This window comes from Polypterus senegalus, chromosome 1 (genome assembly GCF_016835505.1).
Source record: "Polypterus senegalus isolate Bchr_013 chromosome 1, ASM1683550v1, whole genome shotgun sequence".
NCBI lineage: Eukaryota > Metazoa > Chordata > Cladistia > Polypteriformes > Polypteridae > Polypterus > Polypterus senegalus.
In genome coordinates this window covers 96525384-96547729 of record NC_053154.1, presented here as the reverse complement: position 1 = coordinate 96547729, position 22346 = coordinate 96525384, and the positions used below count along the sequence as shown (strand labels likewise).

The 22346-nt window shown below is 38.5% G+C and overlaps 1 protein-coding gene across 1 annotated transcript in view; it reads right to left on the bottom strand.

The window, feature by feature from the left end:
- The window catches only part of ano3 (anoctamin 3), a 398850-nt gene that overhangs the window by 303367 nt on the left and 73137 nt on the right, over positions 1–22346 (bottom strand). The window contains exon 2 of the mRNA XM_039753659.1: positions 13997–14179. Coding sequence (XP_039609593.1) covers positions 13997–14179 — 183 coding nt within the window. The remainder of the gene's footprint in view (positions 1–13996; positions 14180–22346) is intronic.

Sequence of the window (22346 nt, the reverse complement as noted above, 5' to 3'; positions counted from 1 at the left end):
CCTTTGTGAAATACCAGCCCGGACACAGACAGACGCTGGGATGGCCAAGTCCAAAAGCACACACGAATGAATGAATGAATGGATTAAATTTTTATACACTTTTTGAGTATACACTTTTATACTCCAGGTGCACCCTGATGATTTTCCTGCAGCACTTCCTGGTGTGGCAGAAGTGCTGCTTGGGCACCCGGAAGCACTCTAGGTGCACCCGGATTCTCTTCCAGCAGCACTTTTGGTGTGGGGGAAGTGCTGCAGTCCAAGACTCTGGGATTGTCCAAGCGCACCCTGGCAGTGGCCATGGTCCCCAACAGGATTGAGTTTTTAAGCTCCAGTCCCGTGGCCCCTATGTAAACCAGGAGGGCTGCCCTGTCGTGTCCTGGGAAAGGTACTGCCTCTCTCCTGGTCCTTCCACTCTCCAGGTGCCTCATGTATAAACGGTGCATAGGCACACAAATGTTGCGTACTCCCGTTTCCACGCTCAAATCACAATGTATAAAACCTAAACTTGGCGTAAAGCCATGCACATTTTCACAGTAGCTCAAACTCTGGCGTACGCAAGTTCTCTGCTCAGTTTTGCAAACTGGCGGCACCCAGCATCAAAGCAGTGCTTTTGTTCGAGTGTGTTTTTTCCCTTTCTTTTTCAGATCCACATCCTTGACACGGCTTTATCATATACAATGAAATTGACCGCATATTGTTATTTAATTTAATGCATCTGTTTGTAATTAACCTGTAACAATATAATGGTCCACAAAATAGCCAAACTATTCCCAATACTATAGCTGCTTCAGTGTTGTTACTCGCATTGCACCCTCTTCTTCTTCTTTCAGTTGCTCCCATTAGGGGTTGTCACAGCAGATTATCTATATCCGTATTACTCTCACTGCACCACTCGGAATATTTATATCACTGTATCTGAGTGTGGAATCACAGCTCTATAGCAGCTGATGGGAAAGAGAATTATTGGTATACAGCATCTAGCACATGCTGCCTCACCCATGCTGCCTATTTGAACTGCTTGCATATGACAAACACTTCAGACCCTTTCCTGTACTGATCTAGGGGTTCAGAAACAGTTTCATCCCAAGAACTATAAATGCAATCAATCAGTCTATCAAGTGTTCCTTGTAGAACTGTTTGTACTTATTACTACAATTACCTCACTGTAAACTTGTGATACAGTTATAATATTGCACAGCCTGAGCCACTTTATAAAGAGCGTATTTACATATGATGACGATATCATTTTTAAGGTGAAATGCAGCAAATATGTTTATTATAATATAAAGATAAAACTAACTTTTAAATAATCTATATTGTTAATAATTAAACATGTGAGGACACGGTGTTGCAGCGCTAGCTAGTTCATGGATTGTTCCTGCCTCGTGCTGTATTCTTGCTGGGGCTGATGCGACACTAGAAGGATAGTGGGATAGAATAATTAAACATGAACTACGAAGATATTTCAATGTTCCTTAAAAAGTTTTGAAGAATCAGCGTTCTCAGCTTACAGATGGCTTTACATCTATTACAGAGCTGATTGTATGGTGATTGGGTATTTGGAGAAAGAAAAGGAAAGACAGGAATTGGAGCTTAGTACATTTGAAAGAGACAGTACTGCTGCAATAAATTATTTCATCGAAGGTCGCGCACAGCGCAGCAAGCATCTTGCCTGAGGCATGAACAATCTCCGGATGAGGCACCAGCTCATCACTATCACTGCGCCCGTTTAAGAAGCATGCAGTGATTCACACAAATAGAGCACATGTACAATACAAAGCATTTAACGTGCTACTTTAGTTACAATGGAATTTGAGAAACTAGTAAATTAAACGATTTAAAGATGAAGTTTATGATGTTCTACTTTAATGACAAAATAAACTATGTGATTAAAGTGTAAATTTCGAGATTAAAGTTGACATTTCTAACCTTTTCCCCACTGTGTCCCTATTTTTTTTATTTCTCTGTACCCTAAGCTTTCATATGACATTCAGACGGTGGGCTACGACTCGCCTTATATCTGACAACTTCTTTTTAATTTCTGGGCACTGTGCGACTTTGTGAACTTGAGCTTTCGAGTTTCTCCAACATGCTATGTCACTCGATCATATTCCTTCTGTTGTTTATACCACTGTTAAAACCAACAAATAGTACATTTTTCCTTGCCTCCACTTGGTATTCGCTGAAAATCTTCTATTTCCCCCGTGGTTTTGCCATTGCCTTTTCACAGAACGCTGAGCTTAAGAGCTATTTATATTGATTTGCATATTCAAAGAGGCATAATTCTGGGAGGAGTTAAGGGAGTGGCAGCAGGCGCGTATACGTACGTTACTTTTCACGCTGACCGGGATTTATGGAGAGGAAGAACGTGGAAGTTGGTGAACATACAGATTTATGCATCTGGATTTTTTTGTGCGTACAAACATTTCCGCTTTTTTCCATACACCATGTTTAAGTGTGAATTCTACACATGGCGTTATGCATGAGGCCCCAGGTGTCCCAGGGGGGCAAGGTCCCCGATCATCTGTCATACCTTGTAAAAGAATGAGGATGTGTACCAGCAGCTCAAATGATGTGTGTGGCTGTCTCATTCTCTGTCAAAGGATGAAATAAGCCCAAAATATAGAAGGGCATCAGAGCAGAATTATTATTTCTCCAGATTGTGATGAACCATTTGGGTTGGTTTGAACATGTAGTTAGAGTGACCCTGAATGCCTTCCCATAGTAGTTCCTTGAGTGGACCACTGCAAGAAGACTAATTGACAAACTCAGGACAAACTGGAAAGATAATATTGCTCGGCTGGGGTAGAAATGTGTGATCTGTTTAGCATATTCTGTTGCCACTGTGACTCTAACCTGAAAAAACAGATGAGAGACAATGTAGCACATGCAGCAGGTGTGCCTTCACTGCTGCATTGCAGGGTTGTTATCCTGTTACACCTTCATCTGTTCATCTATTCATTATCTGTATCTGTTTATTGCATTACAGGGCTACTTGGGTATTTATTGGGTTTAAAGTACGATATACTCATGCAGACACCTGTACTTATTCATAAAGCAACATTTTAGCATCACCCACCTACCTAAACTGAATATATTTGGGAGATTTCCTTAATTAATCTGAGACTTTTGATAAGATGTGTCCTTACTTATGACAGCAAGGTAGCTAAAGTCGCAAACCCACCACAGCATGTTGCCAACCTGGGAACTATGTGTTTGGCTTGTGGTTCCAATCAGACAATATGACATTAGAAGAAGGAAATGCTGTATACTGTAAGCAAAAATTAAATGGAAGCCTAAATACTTATTTTCATATTTGTCTATTGAGATGATATGGATGAACAACACTCAGATCAGTGTATTTCAGTATGCAGCTAACATATTTTAAGTTTGAAATCTTGTAGTTACTGTATCTCTGTAATTCTTTATTAAAAAATAAATCAACAGCTTTAAAACTTGTCATCACTTTATCCTGTTCATAATAAACTTGGAATTTATGTAGACAAATATCAGAATATGTGTGAAAATGTTTTAAATGATTCGTTTCTAATATCTATGTTATTCTAAACTTATTGCTTTATATAACATTGCATCAGTATACTGCTGCTGGATTATGTGAATTTCCCCTTGAGATTAATAAAGTATCTATCTATCTATCTATCTATCTATCTATCTATCTGTCTATCTAACATGATCTGGAATTTCTTTATAATGTTTACAAGATTTTCCTTAGTGGCCAAGAAATGGAATGGTCATCATTTTTATTTAGGATTGCTTTGAAGAAGTTATTTATAAAATACATCTTGCCACAGTGTCATTTTATTTTATTATGGATGCCACCATTTTTTGTTTTTTGTGATACAGCATTGCTTGGCCAGTGCCAGGTTGGAGGTCCAGGACTGTGTGACATATGATGTCACTACCAAGAAAATAATAAAGTCAGTGCTGTACACTTCAAGTGAGTGGCTTAATCACAACAACAACCACCCCAGTATTATTTTTTCCTCTTTTCCTTGACTTTTATCTATGTCTTGTGTTTACCTGTCTACCCTGATCTTACACGAACAGTACTAACTGTATTGCTGCCTAATCTGCTTCACTATTTATCACCTCAGTTCCCGCTGACCATCTTCCACTGGTTCTCTTTCTCTATTGTTTGAGAAAAGTGTGAGCTGTGGAACACATATTTCATTTTCTTCCTTCGTAAACACCATCTGCTGCTTAATCACCCCCATCATGACATTCATCTGTCTAAATCTGAGATATTTATAGTAAGGAAACAAATCAAATTCAAATCCTACTAATATGAAACTTCCAGGCCTGTAGTCACAAAATTGGGTTAAAAGCAGTTATTAATAATAATAATAATAATAATAATAATAATAATAATAATAATAATAGAACAAAAATCAGCTGCACAAGATGTCAGTTTTTAATGAACAGATCTTCCCTTCATTTTCATTTTTGGAAAGCATCAGCTGCTTAAATGTATTTAGGTCAGGAGGAAGTCCCTACTACTTAAAGCGCCGTCAAACAGAGCCCTCTGGTGGTAATTTTCTGGAAAAACTCCATTCTTAACTGGCATTTTTAAAAACATACATGCTTCAGATCAAGGTAGCCTAATGGGTGCCTTCTTTCAGGCGCTGCCATGCCAATGGCTCAGATTACTACTGTGAGTTTTTGGGGCAAGCACAAACTTAGGAAACCTTATTGCATAATGCAGCTTTCATCATTTGTTGTTTTATTTTTCTTTTACAGTGAATATTAATGAAAAATCTGGATAAATAGTTAAGTCAGAAGTGTGAGTTATGGAGAAGATTGAGACAATTATATTGGAAGGAAGGAAACACAAATGAAGGGATGCAACATTAGGTATGAGAGAACTATGAACTTATTCTGTTACTCAGGAAGAAGGAGAAGAGAAATCTGGATTAGTCATATTCTGAGAGGAAATGAACTGTCTAATGAAGTGAACAAATAACTTGAAGACATTCCTTATTAACAGCAGATGAAATGAATAGCTGAAGGTAAGTGGAGTACAGAATTGTGCCTTAAGCCTGTTTAAGGAACAGTGGCGGCTGGTAAATAATATTTGGGTGGGGGCACAGTTTTTAGGGGGAGATGAATATAATTATTATGATAATATAATGCCTTTCACATCTATGTATTATACAGTACCTTCCATATCTATCTGTCCACATGCTCCCTTGGTCCTCATCATATGATTAGTGCACATCTTGCCTTGTCCAGTACCAGAACCATAGGACAAATCCAGGTTAAAATGTATTATACCCTTTCCACCATGCTGCCCAATCTGATGCCAGCGTTTTCATTTCTACTGTTCTCCAAAATCCTCAGTCCATAACATCCACAATCCACTTATACTTCCCATAACATGCCCTATAGATGAGGAAAGGAACAGGTGCACCTGCCACCCAAATTTTATACTACACCTATTTCTAAATTGCCCAATCCTCTCAACTTGCCCAGGTCCCCATTCTGACAAAACCCACTCCATAATATCTGCATTCCCACCTCTGTAATTTTCCATTAATGTGGACTCCCAACTATCATATCCATAACATAAGTCTAATCCAAATATTATTCTGCCTCTGCTAATAAAGTGCCAAGTCCTTGGCTACTTCCACTGTATTCCATAAATCCATATCATACAATCACAAATCACCAGTTTATCATTTTGCACGCCCACAGAGTCATTCCCACCCTAATTTTATCCTACACCTGTTGCCCGTTTGCCCAGTCCTATGCAAGTTTGCCAGGCTTACTTCACCTGGGCACAAATTCACATTGTAAGACTCCACAGACTCCCCCACATCTTAAAACATACCTCGCCGCCCCCAACCTGTCTTATACTACATCCACAGGACAAGTACAACCTAAATCTTATTCTGTCTTTACAATCAGGATACATATATTTCTTTGAACATAAATTTTGCTCTCCTGTCCTTCAGGCCTGATTATTTTTCAATTACTTGCTGCTTAAATTGAGTCATTTCACTAAGCCTGCCAAAAACATTTATCCTCATGCTATTATCAAAATCAGAGTCCCAATTTTTGTCACCAAAATCATCCCCAGGCACACCACTATTTTACTAACCACAAACACATATATAGTATATCTGATACACTTGCTCAACTGCCCAAAGGGGTAGGATTACTGATGGAGATCAGCTTCGCAGACATGGCACATAGTGAGCACTTTAGTGGTATCTCCAAGCTCCTTCTCCCCTTTGCCTGCCCCTTCCTGCCTTAGAGGCAACTCATATGCCCACTATCCATCAGCCCAGTGTGCCTCACTAGCGACCACACACCCAGTGCAGATGGACTTGAGCAGCCAGGAGACACATCCAAAGTGCTCTAAAATGGTGACCACGGAGCTGCTATTATGCCAGTTTCACCAAGTAGTCCTATCCTCTTCAGACAGGTCTTGACCACCTGCGGTGCTTGTCCCTCTCATGTTATACCCAAGTGCGGTACGCTATCACTTTTTTCTTTTTCTTTTTTTCTTCAAGTGAACGATTTATGAAGGGGTGTTTCATTAAAGAAATAACCAAATTTTCTGAAGTTCAACTTGAATTGGCCATCTCCCTAAAATCAACTCATTCATCTGTAGTTACTAGGGGGCTCTGCCCCCTGCTCACTATGCTTGCCAACCCCCGGGTTTGGTTAACCGGATATATAATTTTAAAGAGATTGTTTTTTTCATTTCATTCATTTTTTTTATTTCTTGATATTTGTCAGTAATAAAGCTGTAGTGAATGATTTATGTCCTTTAAGGCAGTTGCTGCTGGTGCCGTGCTGCATGATCTGCATGTTGTGCTGCGCATCGATTATTTAAAAGCCTGTACACCAGTTGCTGTTGCTTGTGCCGTGCTGTGTGATCTGCATGTTGCGCTGCTCATCGATCACTTAAAAGCCTGTACATCAGCTGTCCTTTTGTCTCACTTTCTTGTCTCGCGAGATGTTAAAGTGTCTCCGAGAAATTGTTTGTAAGTAGGGTGTGACATGCAAGTAGTCTCACAGGACTTCAAAGTGTCTTCCGAGGAGATCCATGTTTTTTTATTATAATAAACAGACATTAATGGCGGGTGTGAACTGTGAACCATGGACTTGAACATGAAATAGTGTGCCTAAAACAATACTAATTCGGTGCCAAGCAATGTGGGAGTGTTTGGGGTGCACAGAACTGTGTCCCCAGAAAAACCTGAAAGCAACCAATTAAAGGGGAGCCTCAGGTTGGGAGCATACACTGATAGCGCCTTTTCCCTGTAAGTTGGATTGCCAAAATAATAAGGACTTACATAGACTCTCATTTGGCCTCTGTCCTTCAGTCCAGTATTATAGGTATTCACACAGAATTAAACAAATACCAATCGGAAACAAATTTTAATGGATGTTGACATGCACTGCCACCAAATTTGCACTGCAAATAAACAAATTAATTTCATAATTATTTCACATTACCTAATTAATGTAAAATATTTGGGGGGTGTGCAGTGCTAACTGACAATGTGAAAACAGAACTCATGATCCTGTAACAACAACTACTTCTAAGAAAGACATGCATGAACAGCTTTGAAAACACTTCTGGGAAGACACATTTTTATTAATAAAGACCCAACAGAAGACAATTTCCACTGCTGCACAAAAAAATGATATTGGTTGACTTGAAAAGTCCTAAAAAATAGGATACTGTACAATAACTTCAAATCTGCACTTCTCAAGAATTGAGCAACCAAGTTATATTTTTAATCTCTTACTTTATCTTTCGTAGTGCCTGCCTGCCTCTTTGCCTGTCTAGGTAAAATAACTCGGCTCCCAGTGGACCGATTTTATTGAAATTTGCCACTTATTCTTCAAACACATTTGCCAGCAACATTCATTTTTTTATTGAGACATCTCAAATACAGTGTGCTGTGCACATTTTTGAAATTTCTCAATTTCCCATTAAGAACCATTGGTGAATTTGCAAACTTATCCACCATAAAACAGAGCAACATTTTGTGTGACTTTGACTAATTTATTTTCTCAAATTTTCTCTTGGCAGGGGTTACTTCAATTTGTTTATTTACTGTTTTTCCTTTACTCATTCCTGACAACAAATATATTACACATATACATTTTTTTGCAATGCCAATAATTTGATAGTAATATAGGGTTGTTATAATAAATGTCAATTCCCATTCAATTAAAATGAATAAAAGCTTTTGTATTGTGTATATTTAGGGCTAAAAGTCTAATGTGACAATCATCAGAATGCCATGTCTCACAGCTGTGGATGTGGTAATGAGATTGAAATGAGTGCTGCAGTAGCCAGGACAATAATACAGGCAGTGTGGTGTAAATGTTAAGGATATGGCCTTCAAACTTGGAGGTTGTGGGTGCAAATCTCATTGTTGACACTGTGTGATCATGAGCAAGTCATTTCATCTGCCTGTGCTCCAAATGAAAAAAAAAAAAAACAACAGAAAAGAAATCTAACCAATTAGTGGACTGACTGCTTTATTGTATTGCACTTTTATATTTGTGAAAGATCAGCCTCGGCACAGACAGACATGAACTACAAAAGTAAAAAACATGCACCGTTAATTTACAGACCACAAAACAAAAAAAAAGTGCACAAGAATACCACACTCTACTCAGTCCTTTCTCTTTCTTCAGGCCGCCTCCACTCCTTCCTCGTAAGCTCCGTCCTCTTCCACCTGACTCCGGCTCCTCGAGTGTTGGCTGCAGGCTTTTCTTATAGCCCTCTTATAGTGTGGCTGCATCACACTGGCTCATTAAGTCGTTCTGTTCCCCCTGGCGGTGGCCATGGAGCCCAAAAGACATGAGCTCCGATGAGCATCCTTCCATGTCCCTGTGCCCTCAGGACATGGAAACAGGATAGGTACCTCTGCTCCACCTTCTCCCCAGCCAGGCAGGGAGCGGCTCCCACCTGCAGGTGGGCACACAGGCCCACACTGCACCTTGTTAGGAGACCCAGTCCTCTCTTTCTGAGTCTTCCTCTTTTCACTCTGGGGCGCCCTGACAGTCTGGGTCTCCTTATGGAATAAAGAGAGACCCCGCGTTGTCTGCGCCCCTGTGGATTTCAGCAAGGTTGCCATCGGCCTGAGGAGTGGTGTGCTTTGGCAACTGGCACTCACTAGCCGGCTCCTCAAACATACCTCCACTGGATCCACCCCCACAGCACGATCGACCACCCGCACTGCATCCACTGTAGGAGGTGTGGCTACTTGGTTACCGGAACAATACGATCTTGGCACCCCTTCGCTCAGCAATCCTGTTTCATTTAAGGTACAGGTCCCACTTACCTGTACCACCGTGTCCCTCCGCATCAGGATTTGTGAAATCAATGCACTGCTGTTATAAATAATGGTGGCATACATAGATCAGCATCCTGATTTAAGGCCAGTGAAAAAACAAGAAAATGCATATCTTACACAAAACTAATGCAGTAATCCCTCCTTGATCGAGGGGGTTGCGTTCCAGAACCCCCCGCGATAGGTGAAAATCCGCAAAGTAGAAACCATATGTTTGTATGGTTATTTTTATATATTTTAAGCCCTTATAAACTCTCCCACACTGTTATTATTAGAGCCCTCTAAACATGAAATAACACCCTTTAGTCAAAAGTTTAAACTGTGCTCCAAGGCAAGACAGAGATGGCAGTTCTTTCTCACAATTAAAAGAATGCAAACTTATCTTCTCTTCAAAGGAGCGCCGTCAGGAGCAGAGAATGTCAATGAGAGAGAGAGAGTGACAGAAAAGCAAACAATCAAAAAACCAATACGTGCTGTTGAGCTTTTAAGTATGCGCACTGCGATAAAGCAGCTGCAAAGAAGGGAGCAATGTGAAGGTAGTCTTTCAGCATTTTTTAGAGTAGCGTCCGTATCTTCTAGGCAAACAGCCCCTCTGCTCACACCCCCTCCGTCAGGCACAGAGCATGTCAGAGAGAGTGAGATAGACCGAGAAAAGCAAACAATCAAGCACCGCTCGGGAAGCACATCGTATATCATTGAGGAGTTTTATTTAATACGTAATACATGCTCTGATTGGGTAGCTTCTAAGCCATCCGCCAATAGCGTCCCTTGTATGAAATCAACTGGGAAAACAAACTGAGGAAGCATGTACTTTAAATTAAAAGACCCATTATCTGCAGAAATCCGCGAACCAGCGAAAAATCCGTGATATATATTTAGATATGCTTACATTTAAAATCCCCGATGGAGTGAAGCCGCGAAAGTCGAAGCGCGATATAGCGAGGGATCACTGTACTTTATTTTTGTTAATGAGTCCGTGATAGAATTTGACAAAGCCAAAGATTTTGAGCAACAAGATTTTCATGTTAGTTGAGTGTACTGCACACAAGAATTTCCTTATCTTACCTGCCATTTCAGCTCTCTCTCTCTCTCAGTTCTGTCCTGTATTGTTTTAACCTGTTATGTTATATTGCAACAAACAATATTTTTTTAATGAATTTGGATATATCATTAATAATGTAACCTGGGGCCACTAAGTGCTTTGGGTCTCCCATCATCATAGACAGTATTCTGGGGACCCATTCAGAGCTGATCAATCTCCAGCTTTTGTGCAAGTGGTATTTATGGTATATGGATCATTCTTTTTAATCCACAGACATCTCAAAGCCCTCTTTACTACCTCAAAGGCTATCATAATAGCTTTCTTCTTGTCTGTACTTGTGACATCAACAGGAGCATAACCTTTTCAGATGGAAAAGCCTATGAAGTCCACCTCAGTACTAACACACTGTCTACATGATTTCTTCCTGTAACACTTCCACATCAAACATACATGCCAGTGGACAGTAAACTCCAGCTTGGTCACTGGCTTTAATGTCTCACATAACAGCATAATGGCTGACCTAAAGGTTGTTACTACAACAGTATCTGAGAACCTGAGATGTTTCCCTTAGCTTCAACTGACAGCTTTCTGCAGTCCCAAAGAGACCTCCTGGCTGAGGTTGTAGCTTTCCATTCACTCTGATGAAAGCAATTGCCTATAACACAGTGACTGTCCAGGTTGGCTCCATGCTCCCTGTTTCGTCCAGGAGCCCCTTTAACCCAAACCATCAATAGTCATGAACCAAGATGAGACAGGCAAATGAAGGCACACATACGTAGCAGGGGTAGGTGCAAAAAGTGTCAAGTGCTTTTACTAATCAATCAAATCCAAACAGTGTCCAAATTACAGTGCAAGTACAGTGTAAGCAAAATTCTTCTTATTCTAAGCAAAAAATAAATAATCCATAAAATCAGTGAAATCTGTGGAGGTTAAAACAGTCCAAATAAATGATCCATAAAATTATGTTAAAAATCCAGAGGCAGTCCTTTTCCTTTTAAAAAACAATGCTTCCCTTTAATACTTGCCGTCTCCTCCACTTATTCTGTCAGGACCTTGCAATAAGAGGAGACGCCGACAGGTTCAGTCAACTTTCAATTTCTGGTTCGGGTCCCCATTGCCAGGCCTGACACATACATGGGCTGCCACGCATACTGAAACAACTCTGTCCCACCCCCGGTTCCTCAGTGTCCAGGGGAGACACCACATAATGGGCCGCACCTACTCCCCAGCATAGTTCAATAGGATTGCCCTTTCTTCAGCCCTTGGCCCATCTGCCTGAGGCTCACCCCCGACCACCTGTCTCCATCCGTCTTTAACATGGGCTCTCCTTTTCCAGCCTCTTGCTCTTTCTTTCTTCTTTAACCTCCATTCTCTCCTTTGCATTTTTCCCCTGATCTCTCTTCCTTTTCACTTCTATGCAGGCTCTCTTTATACGGCCTGATAGGGTGCAGACGTGACCCTCCATCCACTCTTAGGTGTGAATGTGGCACCTGAATAATCTGCTCACATTTGCACATGAATGCGCAATCGGCCAAGCACCGCAATCAAGCCCAGAGCAGTCCCGTCATGCGCCCACCTGCACCGTTCTCAGTCTGCATGCCCTTGGGACACAATTATTTATTTAAAACCTGCACTACACCATGGACCACTCAAAACAATTCCTATAGGAAAGAATGTGTCAGTCTCTTATGCCTAATAAAAAATAATCCTGGATTCAATATATATCACATTAAATCTTTTTTTAATTGAGGAAATGCATTTCAGGAATCTCATCATTCTCCACAGTAAGACTGGAAATAGTCATTGTACATACACTAATAAACACATACCCCAGTACAATTCCCCATTCTCTGTATTTTTTGTTGTCATCTTATAATTTACTTTATTTCGCATAACACTCCTACTGCAATTTAGCATAAAAAGTTACTGATTTGGCCTCAGCTGACCTCAATTTGCTTTTTAAAACCTGTGTTACATGTTCATTAAAAGTGGAACCTGAAAGATACCGCAGATTTTTGATGCTGGCGTTGCAAGAATTGTTAAAAGCTACTTATTTATACAATCACTTTTGGTGTCCAGTTTTCTCAAATTGATTTGCAATCCAGATTTCAAGACAAACGTTTCCAATTTCAAACAATCTCTTTGCATTTTCCATCTACAAGTAATAGAATTAATCAGACTACTTCCAGGTATCACTAAAACACACAGCCAGTGTTTGTTAAACAATGAGACAAGAATTGCTTAGATACTTGCTATCTTGTGTAGTAAGCATAACGTTCATATATAGTTCTTTAAACAGTATTCCTTTAATAAGGGAATGTAACCTGACAGGAGTTTTATCTTTTTTGCAACTAATAGGCAATTTTTTCTCAGCTTAACCTGCAGCTCTGAGTGTTATAGTGCATAGTACCAGAGAAAACCAGGAACTGGATTGTTGCTAGTACTGAACCATTCCTTATGTGATAAGCACTTTTTAAAATGCTACACTTTACATTCAGGGAACCATTCAAGCATATAGTAGTATTAATAGCAGAGCAAGTAGACCTGTTTGTGATATATGGTAACATCACTTACACCTTTATATAATTTTATACTATTGAAAACATTTGAGAGTTTTCCCAAGTCTGTCATTGGCTTTTGCTTTTGTCATGTATGATTTGTTTATTTGATACAGTAGTAAGTCCAAGCTGATAACTGTTGTATTAAGCATCATGCAAGCAATAAGTATATGCCATTACAACTATAATGTGTATTGCTTTTGTTTAACTTTTTTGTATCTTCTGTTGTCTACATGATCCTGAATTGCATGAGGTGTTTCTGATTAAAGCAATATTATATTGTGTTGTTTTTTATTGAATTTATCTTTTTCAGTAGATGCAAAGACATCATAATTTCTGCACTGATACTCCGATTACTTCCTACATATCAAATCCTATGCAACACCAAACATGCAGTAATTTTGTATTACTGTAATAAGCAATGAGGCAAAATCCTGGCAGTGGTTAATTTTCAGTTGTGGTTAATACTATTGGTTAATACTTGTATCTATTGGAAGGAGTGTGATGTGTTCATAACATGAATTGTGGGTTTCAATATTCAATTGATGTCTGTGAACAGGAAGGGAAGCAGTCCGTTTTAAGTATATACAGTATTGTTCTGCAAGAAACAGAAATAGAAATGGTTTTGGGGTATGGAAAGTGACCATGATAAGCATTGCCATGAACCCTTGCAGCAGGTTAAAAAGAAGGAATTTTATCCTCAAAGAAAATGTTAGAGAAGAAGGACTTAAGTATGTACAGTCAACGTGGTTGAACTACAATTATGTTACGAAAGATGATGCCAGCTCCAGTTTAATCACAACAAGCCATACTTAATACGACACTTTGTGACCTTCAAATTTTTCCAATAGCCTTTTTATTGAACTATACTGCATATTTCAACACCAGGTACGTCTTTTTCCTACAGTGCCATTGAAGAACTGCTGATCCATAAATGTCACCCACGATAAGAACCGTATGTTCAGACCAGCTGCTGCTCTTTCTCTCAAATGCATTTTACATAAGACTATAACAGATGTCTGCACTCCCACCACTCCACTGCAGACTAAACTCACCTGTGGTGTATTGCTGGCCAGGCTCGGAAGCCTTTGGATCACTGTACAATGAAGACGTCCAAGATGCAGAATGCTGCAGAATGACAGGTTCCAGAAGAGGGTGATGACTGTCACTATGGCCAATGCTATCCAGAACAGGCGGAGAGGAGGACTTTTTTTGTTGGCTGTAGATATCTTCTTGTTCTAAACAGATAAGAGACAATTATTTGAAGCCGGACAAGCTAACACTGCCTAAATCTAAGTGGTTGTAAGTAACACAGAAATTTTGAAGATTTATAAAATATGAGTAAGGTCTTTTATTTTTTAATAGGGGTAACCATTACTGTTTAAAAGTGTAAATAATTATTTCCTCAAAGGCCATAAATAAGACCTGCACTCAAAGCCTTACTTGATAAATGGCCCTTTCAGGAGATGCAACCAATGGCTATAGTTATTAATAATATAATAGCAATGAAAAAATAATGAGGATGTGTACAAAATTTCTTGCTGCTCTCAGCATTTAATATATAAAGCATGAAATAAAAGTAAAGACAAGTCTCCAATAATTCTATGACTAAAAGGATTTCATGCCTACAATCTCATTTGCTGTTTCAGAAGCAGATTTGGTGGTGATGTACTTTCTCATCTTAACCCTATTTTGCAGCCAGTAAACTACTAGAAAATAATTACAGTTTGTAGATTCATGATTCTAGGATGTATGGTGAGCTAAACTACAATTAATTATTAGTGAATGCTGGTTATTAAAAAAGCTGTGAAAGATCTGGAATTCTAGTTCTTTATGCATCTGTTTACTATTTTAGTAAAGGCAATCAGACTTTGCATGATATACAGTACTTTTTTGCCTACAGATTAGGGAGTTTTTTCTGTAGTGCTGCACTAAAAATGGGCACATATTTACTTCACAGAAGTTAATTTACAACAGTAGCTCAAAAAGAGATAAAAAGATACTACTGTCCAGAGGAAGATTATATATTACTTTTTAATTCAAAATAACCACCAATATTCCACAATTTACTTACAATACACTGAATCAGAAACACTTTAAGAATCTATTAACATGTTATAGAAAATACATTAATAAAAACCTTTGTAACATGATATAAAACTATGAAAAATGACTAACAAAATAAACAAAGTATTATTTTTGACAGTAATTTATTATCATTAATAGCATCATCAATGAAATGTTTATAGACTTTTAATAGCTGCTTTATAAGGTAAGACCTTTGACCATTTGGTCTTTTTTAAGTGCTTTGTATGCTGTTGAGCTCCACATTTCCCCAGGATCATCAATATGTGAAGGCTTTTCATCACATTTGACCATCACATAGATTGTTGAGGGAGAACTACCTGTGGATGGTCCACACAAAACAGCATGTAAGTACTCTCACTCCCACTGCCAAAGCTACTCTTTTCTCTTCTTGCACAGGTGACTATAATTCTAACTGATGCGGGTTAAATTCAAGTTGTTTTCAGTTATTGAATAAGAGTTTTATTTTAGTAGAATTTAGATAGTATATACACTTAAAAAGTACATCCTATGTGACCAAGACTACAACTATATTATACAGCTCATAAGAGAAAACTACTATTACTTGTGATTGTGTGTATTTCAACAGGAGTTTGGCAAAAAGGTTTGGAGAAAAGCAAATACACCCATGTAACAGGTAGGCAATAAGCTCACAGATCACAAGGACTAAGGACATCATGCTGTCAAGAGATGTCAGGAGATGCTGCAGCAGGCAAGGTGCAAGGGCCAGCAAGAGATATAATGTTGTAGAGGACACTGTAGGCCAAGGAAGAGACCACTTTAGAAAAAAGGGCCTGTTAGATCACTTTCTCTTTTGACCCAGCAGCTGAAAAAAAAATGACAGGGAATAAAAAGGTGTTTTGAAAGAGTGTTGCATTCTGGGATGCACTTATGATAATAATTTCAACATTTCCAGTTTTAACTTGTCCACCAATATAAAAGTCATAGAGGTTAAGGTACCTTTCGTGAACACTTTTGCATAATAAAATAGTAACAAATTCATTCAGTTTGGATGTCTTGTGATTGCAATATCTATTAAAGGAGGTCAAAGAGACAGTCATACTGTAGGTAAAGGCCTGTTTTTTTGAATAAACAACTGTCATACATGTGGGCTTGGAAAAAGGTTGATAGGATCAAATAATGATCCAGGGGTTGGCACTGTCATCTCACCTTCTCTCCTTTTGTCCCTCTGCAGACCAGCACAAGAACCAGCCAAACAGTCACGTCACCACCAACTCTCCCTCTGATGATGTCACTTCTCTCTTTTCCTGATGACACCTTTCCTGTCAGAACCCACCTATCAAGATATCACTTCCTCTTCTAGCCAGCCTGGACCATCCTCTTCCTGTCTCCACCAAATAAATGTCTCTGTTTTCCCATCTGTATTCTGTTCTGTTTTGAACTCGGTTTTTTTTTTTGCTACATTTTTCCATATACAGGCTGGTCATTCCCAAACCTTTTTAAGTCTCGTGATCTTCTTTTTTTACACAATATAAAATAATCTACTTCAAGAACAGAAAAAAAAATGTTTTTTTTTCAAGACTAACATTTAAAAAAACACTGAATTTCAATCATCCACTCTAATATACATTATTTTTCTAATCCACCGTGAACACATGGGGGTGTTAGTGAGTCACAAACCACAGAAACAGTAATAATCAACACAATATATAAATAAAATAATGGCCTTTTATTGTTTTCCCAGGCACTATCCACAATTCTCTTTTGATGTGAGCCAAAATTATACAATACGTGATCAATAAACTAAGAATTCCCTCACCTTCTCTTCTTACACTGAGTTTTGCCCACTGCCTGCCAACTCTGACTCTCCCATTGTGCCAGACCCGGGAATGCTTCCAGTGCCATTCTGTCTCCTGCAGGAAACACTTCTGGGGCATAGACAAAGTAGGGTGGTCGTTCCCTGACAGCGCCCTCTACAGATCCCAAGGGTCCCCTTCAGGGCTGCACATCTGGACTCCATTTCCTTGGCACCCCTGCAGGTGTCCCTACTGACTTCTCATACAAGGACCACTCTCACCTAACGCATGGAGGATGGAACCACTCCCAAGTTCTGGATTCCACTGATCCATGCATTATTTTATACTGGCTGGGCACAGAGTTATCTTTCTGCACTGCCAGGAAATCCATCCATTGTTCCTCCCGGACCTTCCATCCAGTTAATGGTTTGTCCTCTGATCCAGCCAGGATGTCCATTCTCCTCCTACATCCAGTTCAAAGTCAGCAGCTCTGACTATAAGGCAGCAGTCTACTATGGACAAGGTAGCAGTCCTTCCCAGGGCCTTTTTGTGTGCTCAATTACAAGTATTGTTGAATAGATAGATAGATAGATAGATACAGTAGATAGATAGATAGATACAGTAGATAGATAGATAGATAGATAGATAGATAGATAGATAGATAGATAGATAGATAGATAGATAGATAGATAGATAGATAGATAGATAGATAGATAGATAGATAGATAGATAGATATTTTTTGCATTTTACTTTTGAAGTCTCGGCTTAACATGACTGATTTTCTATCAATTTCTTTAGGAAAAAAATAATCACAAAAAACAATTTCAGCTCTTAAACAAAGCTTCCAAAATCTCCACCCTGCTAGTAATTCTATATTATTCCTCTTCTGTTAGGTCATGACTGGCTATGCTTAAAAGTTACCTTTTACTGTAGTTACTTGTGTGGTATAAACAGTGAAAATCTTTGTGTTTTTCTTCTGAGTATGTTTAGATTTTTATCATGACTCCAAACTGTTCAGCATCAAGTGTTTCTGATGCTCAAACAAATCAGCAGTGGTCTTTTCCAATTGTTAATTCAAGATATGGAGCCTTTGGTCCACCTGAAAGTGACATGTTAGTGATGGTAACTTAGTCATGCAGAAGGGCACTGTGCATTTCTCACTACATCAATTTTTCCCCTAGATTTCTCAGAAAAAAAACACTCATGCATGGCTCAAGGTAAGTGTTAAACCTGTTTTTTGTTCTTTTTCTACATGCAGGCAGAGATTGAAAGTGTAAAGAATGAAAAGAGACAAGTGTGTAATGGTTTCTATAACTTCCTTTTTTAACTGTTTGTACAAGAACAGACTTTTGCTAGCTTGATGTCAGCTACACTTACAAGTTTTGTCAGTTTCCCTTGGAAAGACGCATCTTGCCTGAATTGTACAGTACATATCCTTGGATTGTGGAATGAAAAATGGAAAGTAAAGAAGAAAAAAGCAACACAGACAAGGGAAGAATCTGCAGTATCAAGGTCAAGATTCAAGCTTGGGAATTGTATCATTCGGGGTCATTTTTGCTAAATCGCTTGTAATTCGACCTCTCCAAATTAGAATCATTGCTGTTATTGAACTATCTGGAGTATAAACACATGTTTGGTCTCTTTGTAAAGGTAACATTCTCTAGTTTCACCCTTAGTAGTCAGAATCACTGTAGGTGTGACTGATCAAAAGTTATGCACATTAGAACTCACAAAAAAACGAATTTTTTTGTTCTCGCCTAAGTTTTTTTATGAAAATAAAGGAAAATAAAGCTGCAGTAGGTAGGTGGGGACAGAAACACACTATGTACCAACAGAATAACTTGTTGACTACTCAAATTTCAAATTTGCAAAGAATACCTGTAAAAATGACATTTTTTACACCAGTTTTTATGTGGGCATGCCCAGGGGCTTTTTAGAGGGACCATTATCCACATTTTGGAACATATGGAAAAAGTGTAATAACTTTTGAATGCTTCAACCCACATATATCAATTAGGGCTCTACTGAAAGCTTACACCTAAACGAATCTATATCTACACACAGTGTCACTCTATTAGTTATGGAAATTCATGTTCCATAATAAAAACAATAAAAAATACACATTTCTATGTAAAAATAGTCAATACAAGTTATGGGCCAAAAATATATTTATATTTTTATTTTTACTTTTTTTTATAAAATGCACACAAACTATATATATTTCTTTTACAAACTGTTACAACACAGCTCAGCGTTTTTCCATGTGCCGCTTGATGGATCACTAGCAGGCAGAAAGCACAAGGGCGTGGCACATCGCTCTCTCCCATTATACATCCCGTGTGCCGGTTGAATACTTTTGCAACACGTACATGCATCTATTATTTAATCGAGCGTTTATTTCCGTTTAAACTTCTACTTTTATTCATATTTAAACTGCGAAAAAACTTGGCGAAATCACAATAAACAACCACGCACCAACTCTGCAGACTGGCACAAATGCCACCTTCACGCAGCTCCGATCGTTTTGTTTACAAGTTAGTATAGCAAGTTACATATCAAAATGCTCGGCTGCTCATTGGCTGTAAGTTTTGAGTGTCAGTCACAGTGTCCAATCAAACTGGTAGATTCTACCAGAGTTCAGAGCTATACGTCACCCTGCAAGCTTTCTGTGACACTGGTTGGCTATACGAGGTGCCAGTCAACCCCAGACCCGTCGTAATTGGCCAACTTAGGTGTCTTTCGAAAGCTAACACTTCCGTGTTTCATGCGGTAGCATGGTTATCGCCGACAGAAACAAATTACGTCTAATATGAGCAATATAAGTGAAAAAAAATTACTTAGGTGGTCTCAAGTTATGAAACGTTTTCTGGAGTTTTTGTCCCTTTGAGAATATATCTTGTGTTTTGGACCTAAATCGTTTTACTGGATTATATTCGCTAGAGCCTTACGGACACAATGGGATCAATACTGCTCGGAAATATTGATGTTTGACTTGCAGGGGGTCTTCAAAGGTAGGCACAGTCAACACTTAAAAGTATGTACTTCTCTGTAAAAAAGGCTTTAGTGTCAGTGCTGTGGTTGTTGTGTGTCAAAATGGTTTATATCATCGGAAAGACGAGACTTTGAAGTTTCATTTGATGGGTAGGGTGTCGAGATGCATGGCAGATGGGCATGCACACATTACTGTAACGTTTTTGAACCGCTGTTATGTCCCGGGACCGGTACGTGTGCGCGTTAAGAGGTTAAGGGTGAGGCAGCTGTGATAACCATTGTACCAATCCTTATCTGGCATATACAGTATTTCTCAAAGATTGATTTTGGATAGAGCAATGATAGCTTTCTGTGGGCTTTGTACTTCTTGCCTGTGTTTCTATGGGTTTTCTAAGGAGATTCCTGAATATATGTGTATGTTTTCACTTCCCGAAGACATTCACATTAGAATAATTGGTGGCTCTAATGTAACCTGGCCTGAAAGAACATGGCTGTGTTTAAAGACTGGAAATTCAATCCAGGGTTTGTTGCTTTTTCAAAAAAACTGAACAAAAACCAACATCTTAGAGGGAATCAAAGCAAATCTACATTAAAAAACAGCCGCATACTTGGTAACCCAATCATCTCAAGCTAGCAAAACAGAGATCAGAATATAGAGTAGTGTAACAAGTGAGGAGCAGCATTGCACCTTCGCTGTCAAGGAAGGAAAAAGCATCAGGACTGCAGTGAAGACAAAGAGGCATTCCATCATGAACTATACAGTATATGTCATATTTGACCTCTCATCCATATAGGGACCAGAGGCCCCATTGATCCTCGCCACTGAGAATACCAAAAGTCAAACTGAAAAAGGAAGCTTGTCTAACAGAGAGGGTTTGTTTCAGTTGTATACCTGACACTCCAGGACATGGGTCCCTAATATAAGTTTAAATGTTTTTCATTATTTTACCCATGTTTCCTATCAGAACTTGTGTTACAGACAAAACACAAAGACTTTTCGCTAGGTTTTATATCTAAAGCAACCCATTGTGAATGTGAATATGCGCATCAATGTGCCGTACTTTGGACTGGCAGACCACTCAGAGCTGACTGTTGTCTTGTGAATATCTAAGCCTTGATTGATTTAATTCATTTAAGTATAAATGAACAAATATCAGTCAAAACTATAATGAAGTGTTTTATTCATTTCTTCTTCTCTTTCATTTAATTTTTCATTACAAAATGACACACTGTTATGTAAGACTTCATTTAAAATGCTGCATAGTGAGTTTGACCTTAAAATTCTTGAAAGGAAGATATTATTAACTTGATAATTATATTTGCTTTTTCTATGCATTTTTATTTTTATTTGCTTATATTTTTTCTTATTTCTATAACTCTTTTTTATATTTGGTTTTTAACTGGTCAACACCATTTTATGTTTCTGAACCTCAGCACATGATACACAGGCCATGTTGCATGTGATGTCATGGCAGCCATGAAGGGATCAGATGCTTCAGTTAAGCAAGGATCTGAACTTTAAAACCTTTAAAGAGAAGTCCAATTAGAGACTAAAGCTGAAGCAGCTTAAAAATCTGAATTAGTAAAAACAGATCTGGTTTTCATTTTTTTTGATTATGTTTCTGGTTTCCAGTTTTATTTTTGGTAGAGCAGATAAAAGAATCCTTTGTACATTGACCCTTGCTGTGAATCATCCAATCCTCTAGCTAAGCCCCTTTAAAAGAAATCTCTTATTTGAAATGTTGTCCAATTAAACACATCATTTACTCCAACTCAAACATGACACTTCTTAGGTAATTTGCACTTGTTGGAAGCTTTTTTTCCCCTCTTCACTGAACTCCTCTAAGACTGATTAAAAACATCACTTGGCTCTTGCCTTCGTTTGATTCTTTTTCAACACATACTTTATTAATGGAAAGCAAATGCAACTGTGTTTATTCTAATAACAAAAAGGCAATTGCCCAAATTTGATTTAAAGTTCAAATATAATGTTGACTTGTTGTTCAAAAATAAAATTTCACTAAGAAATACATGCCAATCTGTACAATTTTTAAAATTATTTACTTTGATAGTTTATGGTACAGATTCAGAAAATGTAAATGAGTAGGGATCCTCAGTATGCTATTTACAAAAATTAAAATTTTACATTATTAAAACATAGCAATATTGCTTAATTTGGCACAAGATCCAGTGCCTAAAGTACAGTTTATTTTTGTATAGCCCAAAATCACACAGGAACTGCCGCAATGGGCTTTAACAGGCCCTGCCTTTTGACAGCCCCCCAGCCTTGACTCTCTGAGAAGACAAGGAAAAACTCCCAATAAAAACCTTGTAGGGAAAAATGGAAGAAACCTCGGGAAAGGCAGTTCAAAGAGAGACCCCTTTCCAGGTAGGTTGGGCGTGCAGTGGGTGTCAAAAGTAGGGGGTCAATACAATACAATATACAGAACAGAACAATTCCTTAAGACAGCATAATAATAAAAATTTTAGAAGTACGGTTTAACAGTAGATGATATGACATAATTAGGTTTGGATATTTTTAGAGTCCTGGAGACCTCATCCATCTAGCTG